The sequence below is a fragment of the Canis lupus genome, chromosome 32 (genome assembly GCF_011100685.1).
Source record: "Canis lupus familiaris isolate Mischka breed German Shepherd chromosome 32, alternate assembly UU_Cfam_GSD_1.0, whole genome shotgun sequence".
In the NCBI taxonomy this organism is placed as follows: domain Eukaryota; kingdom Metazoa; phylum Chordata; class Mammalia; order Carnivora; family Canidae; genus Canis; species Canis lupus.
Window position 1 is genome coordinate 37,305,971 of NC_049253.1, and position 13,666 is coordinate 37,319,636.

At 38.7% G+C, this 13,666-nt stretch overlaps 1 protein-coding gene across 1 annotated transcript in view; it reads right to left on the reverse strand.

Moving 5' to 3' along the window:
- Positions 1 to 13,666, reverse strand: part of FRAS1 (Fraser extracellular matrix complex subunit 1) — a 434,689-nt gene that overhangs the window by 89,886 nt on the left and 331,137 nt on the right. Inside the window, 5 exon segments of the mRNA XM_038582341.1 lie at positions 1,098 to 1,251; positions 2,244 to 2,434; positions 5,947 to 6,082; positions 7,663 to 7,825; positions 8,005 to 8,153. Coding sequence (XP_038438269.1) covers positions 1,098 to 1,251; positions 2,244 to 2,434; positions 5,947 to 6,082; positions 7,663 to 7,825; positions 8,005 to 8,153 — 793 coding nt within the window.

Genomic DNA, 13,666 nt, shown 5'->3' on the forward strand with positions numbered 1-13,666 from the left:
GAGCCTGGGTTAAATGTACACCACCTCGGAGGCTCTTGGTGACACACACATAAATGATCAACAACTCAGAATTTTCTATGGAAGCACAGGGTGCTGCCCTGTAGGCTCATTCACAAGTAAAGAAGATAAAATCTAACCTTTCCTATTCAAAAATCTCTTAAGGAGACATAATGAATGTGGTGATATAGTGGCTTAGAAATCAAATCTCCCACCTTGAATTCAACCTCACTGCATTATCTAAAGCTTACTTTCCCCTACTGCAAAGTGAAAATAGCACTCTTCTCTTGCTGCCTTTCTTCTAGGGCATCTAGGATAGGGGAAGGGATTGTGTTTTAAATTCCCTTTTAAATTCAGAAAGACACTAGACACCTTTGTGTTGAGGCATATTTTTCTGTTTTCAAGGGTTGTATCATGATGGGACAGGTAAAGTGTTTCATTAAAGAAAGTGAAAGTGAAGGAAGGGAAAATAAAATGCAATGACCAACAGAATTTTCCATTAACCTTCATCAACAGTAACAACTTCATCTTTAAAAGACCAAGGATGTTATGACACACTAAGATACTACCTGGGAGATGAAAGTTCCAGAGCTCTGGCTAATACCAGAGGAATGGTACTTAATAGATAAAGGATTCCCAAGGTGGTTTTTACCTCTGGTTTAATCAGGAAAAGTGCCTTTTTTGCAAAAGGATCAAGCTCATAAAGATATCTAGCACACCTCTAACCTGAAGTGAACACCTTGTGCAATTAATAACAAGGCTTCCATGTTGTTCCTTGCATGAGATGGCCCAGGATTATCAAGCAATGAAGCTTACTCTGAGAACAGGACTCTAAACCTATTCTGCCTTAGGTTATAGAGGAAAACAAGAAAACAGCTGAAATTCAACTTCAGCGACACCAATTACCTAGGATTCAGGCTTTCAGAGCAACTGGTGACCCCAAAGAATATTGGCTAGCTGTAAATTTGGTTCTACCTTGATGCAAAGAATGGACTACGTTCAAGCAAAGTATAGGAATAATCAACAGAAATCTATGTGTTTATTCCAAAAACCCATCCAGCACCTCAATTAAGAAGCTTGCCATAGCAGTTGTGTCCTACCGTGGTCAGGTTTTTTCGTCAATACAAAAACCAGCTCATTATCTGGAGTGTCCAGGTCTTGCAGGCTCAAAGAAGAATTGCTTATCACCACTCCTGAGCTTAGCTGTACACCGAGGGGCTGCAAGGTCATCCTGGGAGGCTCATCGTTCTTCCTCTGATTAAAGTTAAAATGTCAGGTCTCACACAGATGTGGGTTTAAGAAGAAAGAAAATGCACCTTATGCAGCAAAAGTAACATTATCACACCAACTTTCACTATCAAAATTGTACTTAATGGGTCACCATCTTTAATTCCCCAGCAAAATACTTCACTTGAAAGTAGAGCAAGTCACACAAGCAAAATGTCCCCTTGAAAAGAAACTGATGTTCTACAGAAATCTTGAAGATATTTTCCACAGGTTACAATGATCATGTTTTTCAATAAAAAACATGGATATGTGGTTAGAGAAGTATGAGTATATTTTGGGGATAAAAGAGCACATTATTTGATATCACAACTGTCTTAGAAAACCCCAAGAATATCACAGTACTATAGAGGAGGACACAATATTTAAATGTGTGGGTTTCTAAAGCTGTCTCCCTGACCCTGTGTCAGCACCCCATACCCTCTCTGAAGGGTGCTGAGGGTATTTTCCCAGGGCAGAAGGTATTCCAGTCTGAGTTTTATCTTTTATCTCTCTCTCCCTGCATTGGTGGAGCAAGCTATCTAGTTGCTCAAATGAGAATAAATACAGCATCAAGGAACATATTTTTTTGATGTTACAATTTAACAAATAAACGTATTAAAATGTAAGAAAAGGCAAGTATGCATGTAGAACTACATACAATAATTTCAGGGAAAAATAGGCATTTGTTAGTTCCATCTAAATATGAGGCTAACAGAGTTTCTCTGTCTGACCCGCACAAACTGTTTTCCTACAGAATGAACACATTATACCCTGAAGTGGATATTCAGATTTCCACATCAGATCATCCCAAATGCCAGCCTTAATTCTACAAGTTTCCTAACGGTCCACATTATATTTTTAAATTGATCTCTAAAACTGAAGGTCAAATGCAATCTTCTTTGTTTTTGAGTTCATATAAAGTGATCTAATGGTGGGATATTGTTGTCAAAAGCCCACTTTTCCAACCTCAAAGTCTTTACCTCAATGGTGATATTGATGCTGTGGATTTCTGAGCGACTATTTCCATCACTTACATAAAAACTAAAAATGTCATGGGTGGGCTCAATGCTTTCATGAACACTCTGAAAGTAGTAAATGTAGTTTTCCAGGACATCTTGAATAGAGAATGATGCCTCTAGGTCACTTGTAGTTCCAGGGCCAAAATGATCACCTGCATCAACATCAAGAGAGAACTTTTACCTTCATCCTTCAATTCCTTCTTACTAGGCTGAACTAGAAAACATGACAGCATTATCAGCAAAAGATAAAAGCACACGAGAGGATAAAAATGGAGAAGGGAAAGAACACAAGACTAGAAATGGACGACTTGTGGTTAAATCTGTTTACTGTTTAAATCAGTTAAAACTGTTAGTTTCCCCACTATTCCTCATCCACACTTGGTAATACCTGCCCTGCTGTTTCCATAGGGAATCAAATGAGATAATATACATGAAAGCACTCAGAATGTTATTTTATATAGCAAGAATAAAAAAAAGAATCAGTGGTTGTTTTGTTAGAAATCTGTGATAAAGTAAGTCCTCACAAATGCAAGGATTCTCTGCCTTAAGCTTTGGTCAATTTCAGAGCCTCTCTGCCTAGCACATCCTGCAAGAGGAAGCCTCCTTCTCCATGTAAAAAAAGATTAACCATATACCTTTTTATCTAAGAAATATCTCATTAAGTATGTTTTCATTTGACCTCGGTTCCTTAAGGAAACCTCCCCATGGGTCAGTGCTCAGCACCTGGGACGGTACACCAGCGCTACTGAGATGCTTCAGGACCATTCACAGCTCAGGTGCCATTCAAGCACTGAGATGTACCATTCAGGTACCATTCAAAGCTCCAGAGATAGAGCTAGTCTGGTTAACTCATCTTTCCATCCCAACCCAACCAAGCACTGGAGAAGGCCAAGGAGAAGAGTAAACATTGTCTAAAGGATGGATGGCTTGTCTCTTCCTTGGTCTGAGTCTCTAATTGATTGATTTTAAATGGTTACCACATTTTCTTCTAAAGAAAGGAGAAAAAGCAACCCCTGTGTCTTTAAACATCCCCTGGATACATAGCAACAAAGAAAAGTGTATATAGGGTATGTGAAAGCAACCAGGCTTTCTCTTTTTCTCTTCCATGGCCCGTTGCAAAGATCAGGTCATAAATCAAAAGGCTATTGACTTCCTGAATTGTAGACAGTGTCATTTTTTACTAACCTTCCAACAGAAAGACTAGGACTGAGAAATTTTTATTTATAATTTGAAGTAAGAATACAGGACAATTGTTTTTTCTTCAATAACATGAATTTTCTTAGATTTTACCCGTCAGATTTGGTTCCTCTTGATACCAGAAGCATGGAGGAATCTGAGTGACATGTGATCTGACAATCTCTAGCACACACAGTTCGGTGTTTCCAGAAGGAAGTGCTGTAATTCCTTCAAATTTTTATTTTCCCTTTACATTGCTTACTATAAATATGAGAAATGTGGCTTTTTTATTTGGGTCCGAAAGAGCCCAAGTAAACTAAATGATGCCTAAAAATATACTGAAATAGAGAAATGACTTATTTTCTGTCATTGGGAAACAAGGCATTCAACAAGTCAATCTGTCACTGAAGCTTTAAGCACCAGCCTTCCAGGTTTTAAAATTGCACCTTCTATTTTTTCACGTAAATCATTCTCATTAATGTGCTTCCTTGCCTTCTTAAGCAGAATATACTGTGGGCAAATTAAATAGTTCCTGAAGCATGCAGGCTATCATTATGAACATCTATTACTGCGTAGGGCTGGAACACGGTGATACATGCCCTCAAGGTAATCAAGGTGGGTCTGTTCTGTTTGTGCTAGGACTAAATGAATGTAGAGTCCATGCTGTTAGATTTTATACCTAACAATATAATTATTCTGTTTCTTCCGGTTTTGCTGGTAAGATGTTAAAGCTGCTTCTTGTAATATTTTTAGAAAGGCGTCATGCTGATCTGCTGGATTCTGAATCTAGCTAGTTTCATATACACGAAACAGACTTGGTGCTGAACACCCATGGAGCAGAGGCTGGAGTTCTTAAATTGTCTTGGGATAATTACTTGCACCTCCCTGCCCCTAGTCCCCTGAACATCTCTTCCTTACTTCCAGGCTCAGACTAATATACAGCAGTGGTGGTTCTCCAAATGTGGTCCTCGGGCCAGCGGTGGTGGCACCGCCTACGAGCTGGGGGTGGGGGTGGGGGAATGCAAATGCACAGGCCTCACCTACCCTCTGTATACAGGAACTCTGGAGTTGCTGCTCAAGGAATCGTTTTCCTAAGCCCTCCAGGTGAGTCTTACACATTCAAGTTTGAGCATCACTTTTAGAGAGCTAGAGCTTCCAGAAATTTGACTTCTAGACCAGGGAAGTACTCCTCTGCATGCATTCCAGGGTAACATCAAATCACATCAGGAAGGCTTAAAAAGAAACCATCTGAAGAGAAGTGTAGGGTGGGGGCCAGCTACCCTTTCATGACTTCCCACTTTTGCCCATGCTCTTCCCTCTGCCCACAGTGAGACTCTCACTAACCCTTCAAACTGCAACACAAATGTCCTCTCCTCAGCCTTTCCTGCCTTCTCAGGCAAAATTGTTTTGCCCTATGTAATTTTTTCAGGGTTTGCCCCTTCCCTGTCCTAGCATTTTTTATTTATCGTGATTTATTAGTCTTCCGACCTGTCTCCCATTCTGGGCAGGAGCTGTGTCTTGACACCCTTTGTCTCTAGCGCAAACATTTGTTGAGATAAATCTGATTCAGCAATAAAGAAATCTGAGTGCACTCAATGAAAGGCAAGATGAGGGAAAGGACTCGAGAGTTTCTGGAGGAAAACATGGCCCCTTCTAAATGAATTTCTGGTGACCAGGCTCAGATCCCAGGCAGCAAGCTGGCCAGACACCTTCAGTCAAGCGCCTCTCTGCGGGAGCTGCTAGCTGCACACCAATTAGAGCCCAGCGCTGGCACTCAGGGATTTCACTGAGGAGGCAGCATCACAGTAACCTGCCAGGAGCTGTCTCAACTGCCAGTCACCATGGTCTCAGGGGGCCAGTGGACAGGACAGGCCTTCTCACCTCTCCTTCCCTGTGATAACCAGCAAGGGCAGTGGGGGTCCAGGCAGATGGTGCAGGGGGGAGGGATGTGGAGGAGAGGGTCACAGACAGGAAGGCAAGCATTTCAATTCATGTCATATCCTTCGAAGGAGCTGAGCCATTAGCTGTGGCTCACAGCTAATAAAGGACAGGCATTTTTATTTCCTTGACACTCGTTTCTGAGTGCAATCCATAAGCCCTGCCTTCCCCATTGCTGGCACTCCCCATCCCCTACCCTGCTCTATTTTTTCTCATAGCACTGATTTATCTCCTAATACCTTACACAATCTTCTCGTTTATTAGGCTTCTTATCTGTCTACCATCACCAGGATCTAAGGCAACGTGAAGGCCGGGGTTTCTATTTGTTCTGTTGACTGATATATCCCCAGTGCCTAAAAAGATGCGTGGGACACAGACAATGTTCTGTAGATTTTTGAGTGAATGAAACCTCCCTTCTTCTCATTTCTTTGAAATGGAATCATTTCTCTTTAGTCCTCCGCATCAAAGTTTCCCTGGAGGTAGTTTCTTCCCCCGCCCCTCCCCTCTTGCCAGGTCCGGAACAATTCTATAGCAAAGCTACTGCTGGTACCTGTTCCCATGTTCTCAATGCAGCCATATTTGGGCAGAGCGCTTAGCTTAATGATGGCATCTCCCTGGAGGTTGTCCTGATCATCAGCAGCAAAGAAATGGTGAAATGAGAGTGGGGCTCTCCCTCCCTCGTCAACCTAAGAAAGAAAAGATTGTACAGTCCTTGGGCGGTTTTGCACAGAACTGCAGTAAAAGAAGTGAATTAAAAAGTGCTGCCTGGGGTGACCTTCCAGCCCCAATTCCACTCCTCTGAGGAGACAGATCCTCTACAGAGGAGATGAAGGATGTGCATGCTGCTGCTCTGAGAGGCAATCTTTCAGTGCCTCTCAAAGCTACATTCAGACACTAAGACTTCTGTGTCTCCCTTCAAAGTTGTGCTTCCTTCAATGATGGATCTGGTTATAAAGCAGCTCTGGCCCATTCTAATCACCCACCTCAGCACAGATGCTGTGGATGGTCGCCTTTATTCACTATCAACATTCAAAAGCCTGCAGCTCTAGGACGATCCATCCAAGTCCTCCCTAGGATACTGTGAGGGTGACTGTCCTATAGATGCTCCCACCCAGGATGAAGGTCCCACTTCTCCTCTTATAGTATATATTGATAGGTGTGCAGGAAGGAAGGGATCACCGTACCTGAAAGCTAGTGCTTATTTTAATATCGAAGGAGGGAAATAAATCAGTCTCAGTAAAAGCAGTTGCTTGAGCTAACTTTTTCCTTTAGGGCTCTGCTGTGTATGCCAACTCTGCAACCTGATCCCAGTGGTTTTTGCTGGCCTGCTGGACATGACCAAGCCATTTCACTCTGAACAATTCTTGGCCAAATGCAGGAAGATCGACAAGGTACAAAGTGGAAGGTCACTCTGACTCTGGGAATGGAGGAGGTCTAAATGGGTTCCCCAAGGTATGGAATACCAAAACCATTTGGAAACAACTCAGTTTTATGGATTTTCAGTTGTTTGACAAACCCAGAAAATCTCCTAAGTGTTTAGCATTGTGTATGTACGTAGAACAGGACAAGGAAATTGAATTAACTTGTAAGGAATCCCTATCATATGTTGGTACATACTGGGGGCTTTTAAATGGTATTTTGATAATATCAGAGCAATCCTTTGGGTAACAGGAGTAGTTATATTTTAAAGATGAGGAAATTGAGGCTAAGAAAGATTGTATCATTGGTCCAGGGTCACTCAGCTAGTAAGTAACAGAACCAGCACTTGAACTCAGGTCTGGTAACCTTATAATCAGGATATATCATATGCCCCCACCCTCACCACCCCCAAGGAACTGTAAATAATATTTAAATAAGTATTGACTTAAGAAGTGATTTGGGGACATTGTCTATATCCCCATATTTTAGTTCTTGCAAACATTAGATTTTTAACTCCTAAAAGATATATTCCATTTATAATTTAACTCCCACTACTACACACACCTAGTGTAGTATAAAAATACTATACACATCTAGCATTTATGTCTAGCATATAAATATTTTTGACTAAATAACGTAAATATATTTATTTGACATTCTGCATATATTTTTTCTCATACTTTTTGAAAAACTCATGATTGAAAACCATGAATATCTTAGACCCTATTGCCTAGAAACTTTAGAGGAAGAACCTGGCAGCCGATTTGGGTAGAAATCCTATATTTACATCAGTACAGACTCCAGCTCTCCATAGTACTCGCTGTTCATTGATCTGAGGATTGTTTACCGTGATAAGGTCAGCAAAAGCAATGACTGGAGGTGGATTCTCAACAGGAGTGATCATGATGGTAAACGTCTGATTGTCTAGATGGTTGTGGTCCGTATCGGAGACAGAGAAATGGAAGCCATCAGTAACCAGATTACCATCAGTCTCATACACAGCTGAGTACCTACACAGGTGAGGACAAGAATCAAATGAATGAGCTACATGACAGGCCAGATAAAATGGCTGCATCTTTGTTTAGAAATGGGGCAGTATAATCTTTCAAGGGAGCTACTGGTTAGTTGCTTAAATATTTTAATATAATTTGTTAAAAATTCTGTCAAGTAATATAAAGCGGTTATATACCTAATTTTCTGGTTGTTGATGTCTTCCATTGTGAAATTGGAAACCTCTGAGAGTTCTTCTACCTCCGGTCCTGACATTCTTAAGAGAGCACCATACATGGGCAGAGAACTTAACTGAATCCAGATCTCTGGGTCGGGGGAAGAATCATCCTAATCAGGCAAATATGAGGTAAGACATTATACACATTTGTAGGAATAGTTAAAGATCATGGTTGCTTCCTTCTCAGCCAGCTGAAAAAGTCTCTTTCCCTCTGTAATAAAGCAACACCATTTCAAAGTGCATGAAAATCCCATTCTTTATTCTTCATAAACTATCTCTTAGATTGGGCACCTGGGTGGCTCAGTGGTTGAGCATCTGCCTTTGGCTCACATCGTGATCCTGGGGTCCTGGGATCAAGTCCCACATTGGGCTCCCCGCATGGAGCCTACTTCTCCCTCTGGCTATGTCTCTGCCTCTCTCTGTGTGTCTCTCATGAATAAATAAATAATCTTTAGAAAATATCTCTTTAATAATGTCTTCCTTCAAGAGTATCTCAATAGTGAGGACATTTACTTTAGGTATGGAGCATAAAACAAAGAGATACCCTATTGTTATCATCAGAGCCACACAGGGTTTCATTTTCATTACACGAATCTAGCGAAGGACAAAACATGGTCAGAGATATAAGTCATCTTCCTATAAACACAGTTGTAGGCTTCTTTTTGAGTTTCAAAGGATGGTTTGCTTTTTAGAAACAAATAAGTTTCCATTACAACATATAATACAATGATAAAGAAAATTCTGTGAAACAGAAAGAAGGAAAGTGATTTAGCTTTAAGTAATACTCAACATGTTAAAACTTTTAGTTTAACAGAAGAACTTAGGAAATCTTACGGATTTCATTCCATCAGGATGGAACCTGCAGATGCTCAACCCCGAAGACAACAATCTTAACAAAGACAATTTCTTTTCCTTCCACATTGCTTATTGAAAAATAAATTGACTTTCTGTGCTTCTACATGGACGATACTTGTATGTCTTAATGGATTATTTCCTCTCTCTTTAAAGGTGTTGTGGAAATATCTAGGAGGCCAACATCTTCTTGAGAGTTTCTCCAAGTCATTCATCTTTTAGAGCAGTTGGCTGTAAACAGAGGGGCACTTTGCACTTTACCAGAGCAACAACAAAAATAAATATTGCATGGCCAAGTGTACTTTAAAATGCAAATTTTCATAGCTATGTTGTACAGCTGGTTTAAGTATGGATCGGGAATGTGCTCAGGATACCTGGTGATCTGGGGTGGAGGGTACTAGTCAGATCTTGTTTCTTACCCCTAGGAGCATTTTTAAATAGACAAGTCAGAGCCTTAATGCAAGGTCACAGAACTTTCCCTATTTCCTCATATCACCTGACACCTAGTAAGGAAGGAAGCTCAAATTCATCAAAGCTGCAAAATCTCTGAAAGTTTCCCCTAAATGTGTACTTTAAAAGTTTTTCTATTTTCTACATGGGTTATCAAATACAATATGCAGACTTGCAAAAGACTACTTCCTAATATTATTGTGAGTACCTTCTGAGACAGAATTTTTAAAAGACAGCTAAGAGTTCTAAGGTATTATCTTTTGAAATGGTGATAAGCTACAAGGACAGAGCTCCTGGCTCTTGATTAGAATGAATAGCTTCAAAATTCCACATTGGCAAATTTGGCAAAGAAATGCTTATCTCATGTCAGGTACATTTATTTTAATGTTTCAAGTCTCAAATGACTGCTGGGTTTGAAAAAGCATGGAATCAGCAAGGTTTTTTCTTCTGAAAATGCTCTCATAACTTAAGAAAATAATTAGTAATTAATTATTTTTATAATTAAGGAAAATTACTACTTTGGCATATCTAAGATATTGTGGATGCAAAAAAACTTATAAGAAGGTAGACTTTGTTCTCAAGTAATCCTCCTACCTTCTTACTCCTTTTGTATCAATTCATTATTCATTTTTTTTATTACTTATACATCTACTGATGCACCATTCAACACAAGGACTACAACACCGATAATTAATATTTATGTGTGTGTCCCTCCTTTGTCCTGTCCTTGGGCCTATCATTACCTTGGATCTTGTTTCTCATTTCCTTGAATTTCTTGATATTATTTGATATGTTGCTACAAAGTGTTTTTAGTTGTTTAATTTTTTATTTTTGCTTTTTTAAAAGCTTATGAAAAGAGAGTTGGACTTTACTCTTGTGGGACTTACTTTCCTTTATACTCAATAGTAGACTGCTAAGATCCATCAATATCATTGTACACAGCAACAGTTCATCTGTTTCGAGTGTTTTCTAATATTCCATAGAGTAAGTCGATCACAGGTTATATTATTCCATTGATGGGCATTTGTCTCGTTTCAATATTTTTGCTATTATAAATACAATTGCTATGAATTTTCTTGGGCATATCCTTTAGTGTACGTATGAAAGTTTCTTTTGGATAGGACTCTAGGAGTGGAATGGTTAGGGTATATGATCACTCATCCTCACAAGACAATGCCAAATTCTTTCCTAAAGTGGTTTATTCCTGTTGATATTTGGTATTTTCAGACTTAAATTTCTGTCATTTGAATTGGTATGATATGGCATGTAGTCTTTTTTACTTTCCTTGATGTCTAAAGAAGTAATTATCTCCTTTTACATTTATTGGTTCCTCTGGGTTCCTCTTCTGAAATTCCTACTAATGTCTCTTGTTCATTCTTTTACTAGGTTATCTTTCTCTTTTTGATCTGCAGACTTTTAAAAATATCTTGTTATTTTTGGTTACATGTATTGTAAAGATCTGTTTCCAATCTGTAACTAGTCGGTTTTCTGTATTTCTCATGTTTAGGGAATATAAATTTAATTTTAATAAAGTTAAGTTTATCAATCTTTTCTTTATAGTTAGTGCCTTTTATTTCTGGTTTAAAAAAATTCTTCCCTTTACCCATATCTAAAAATATTTATCTACATCATACAAAGAGTTACAAAATTTTAGTGCTTGATTTGCCTGAAGTTTTAATCTCTGTACAGTGTGAGGGAGCACTACAAGTTCTTTTTTTATCCATATGAATAATCATTTTGCCTAGATCTATTTTTTAAATATTTCCTACTGTTTCCACTGATCTGGCTCACTATATCTGTTTTATAATATAGTCCCATGTGTCAATCTGCTTCTGGACTCTGTAATATATTCCTGTGCTATACTGCTTTAAATAGTGCAGGTTTATAATAAATCCTGATATTTGATAGGACAAGCCCCTGCCCTCATATCATTCTTTTTTAGAATGTTGGCCCTTCATTCTTTTTTTTTTTTAATTATTTATTTATTCATGAGAGACACAGAGAGAAGCAGAATCATAGGCAGAGGGAGAAGCAGGCTTGCCACAGGGAGGCCGATATAGGACTTGATCCCAGGATCCAGGGATCATGACTTGAGCCAAAGGCAGACGCTCAACCACTGAGCCACCCAGGTGCCCCGGCCCTTCATTTTTTATTGTAGAATCAGCTTAACAAGATCCATAATAAGTACACCGGGCTTTTGACTGAAACTCAATTTAATGGAAAGATCAGTTTGCAGGAATGTTGATATTTTTTTGACACTAAATCTTCCTATTCATGCGTATGGCATGTCTCATCATTTACTGGATGTTTTAAAAAAATATTTGTCAATTAAGTGTTACAACTTTCCCTGTAGAAGTACAGTCTAGTTTTTGTTAGATTTAGTCCAACAGACATGATTTTTATAATGCGATTATAAGTGGTATCATCTTTTTAGTTACACTTATTAGGTATGTTTTGCTTATGTTTAGCAATGTTACTGATTTGTTGATCTATCTGACCCCTTGGTAAATTCTCCTTTTATTTCTAATACTTTGTCAAGAGGTTCTTTTGGCTTTTCTTTAGTTGGGCACTGTAACAATTTTCCCTAGAAATTACACATCTTTGTTACATTTATTCCTAGATACCTGTTATGTGATGTTGACAGAGATGGTATTATATTTTGAACTATTGTATTTTTGGCTAGTGCACAGAAATGCTGTTAGCTTTTAAAAATTAATCTTATGTAATCCTCCCCACATTACAGATGAGAAAACTGAGCCCTAGAGAGTTAAGTACTCTGCCAGGGGTTACTATGCTAATAAGTGGTGAGCCTGCCTTACGATGCATCCATTCTAACTACAAAACATTCCTCCACTACTTGTTTACCTGCAGTGCAGAGCAAACTGTACAGGAAACCACCATTCAGAAGCAAATCACAGAGTCCTATTTTTGCCTTTTGTATCTCTTGACATCATGTCACCCTCTTGGAGTTAATGATACTCTAATTAAAAACAGGCTCACCTGTCCCTATCCTTTGATATTCTGTTCCATTTATGATCAGCATTTCATATAGCTTTTCCAACCTTTCTGGGTGTTCACTAACTAGGCATATCTGGAAAAATTTTCCCCATGACACTAAGCACAGAATTCTTCTACAACCCTCAGAGAAAGTTACTATATAACTTAGCTAAGTCTTTAAAATATGCTAAGCGTTCAGAGGCTAGAATAGTCCTTTTGGAGTCTTTCTTCTCTGGTGGATAAATTCACATTCAATCAATTTCTGAAAATACGTGTTCAGTTGCCAATGGGCTTGTGTTTTGATATGCAGCTTATAATATGCACTTAATGAGCAGGAACTGCTCCTAGAGAGCTATTTTGGCCTGTCAAATATTTTTCAGGCCTTGGTGATCTATTGATTAAATCTGTATTCATACATTTTTATGAATTCATGAGTTTCATAAGATTCAAAAGACCATAACCTATGGTAAAAATCACCTGTCAACTAAAAAAACAAAACAAAACAAAATCAAAACTGTTCTGAAACCATACTAGACCCATGAGAAGAATCAGGGTGGAATGCAGTTTCCCATAATTTAGGAAAAGATAATTTGAGGGGAAAATGTGTGCTAAAACAGTTGATGCAATTGTTCCCTGGCCAATGCTTTATGTTACATGCTACTATCCAGGACGAGATTTTATAGTCAGACTCTTTAGCCCAGAAAAGGATTACTTGAAACCATATAGTATCAAAAAAAAAAAAAAAAAAAAAAAAAAGAAAGAAAGAAAGAAAAAAGAACTGAATAGAAAAGAAAAGAAAAAGGCCAGGTCATTGGTTGGAATTTTAACATTGGTAGGGAAAAATTCAATACCAAGAATCATTACCATTCAGATAATCATCCTTATTTTCAAGGTATTTGTCAAAACTATTCATTATGCTTACATAGAGAATTCACATATGCTTATGACACACATAACTGAAAAATAAAATTATCCTCATTATCCTTAGCTCCAGAGGTAAGAATCAAAGAAAGAAGATGAGTGTAATTAACCAGGGTCACTTAGCAAGTTAGAGCCACATGGGAAAAAAACCTGAATCCCCTACATCTACTCTTGGTCCCCTAAATACATTGCCTCTCTCTTGGGACATAGGATGGAGGGTGAGTCAGTAATATTGCCTAGGACATCTGGCAGAGAGGCACTGCCGAAGGAGTATGCCAGCATTCTGTCTAGAGCTGGCCCTGAGACAAAAAGCTGGTGAAAGAGGGCTTACTCTCAGTGCCTTCTCTCAGTGGGCCATGAAATATTATTACTTATTAGTCATTAGTCACTTAAGTCCTCTAGA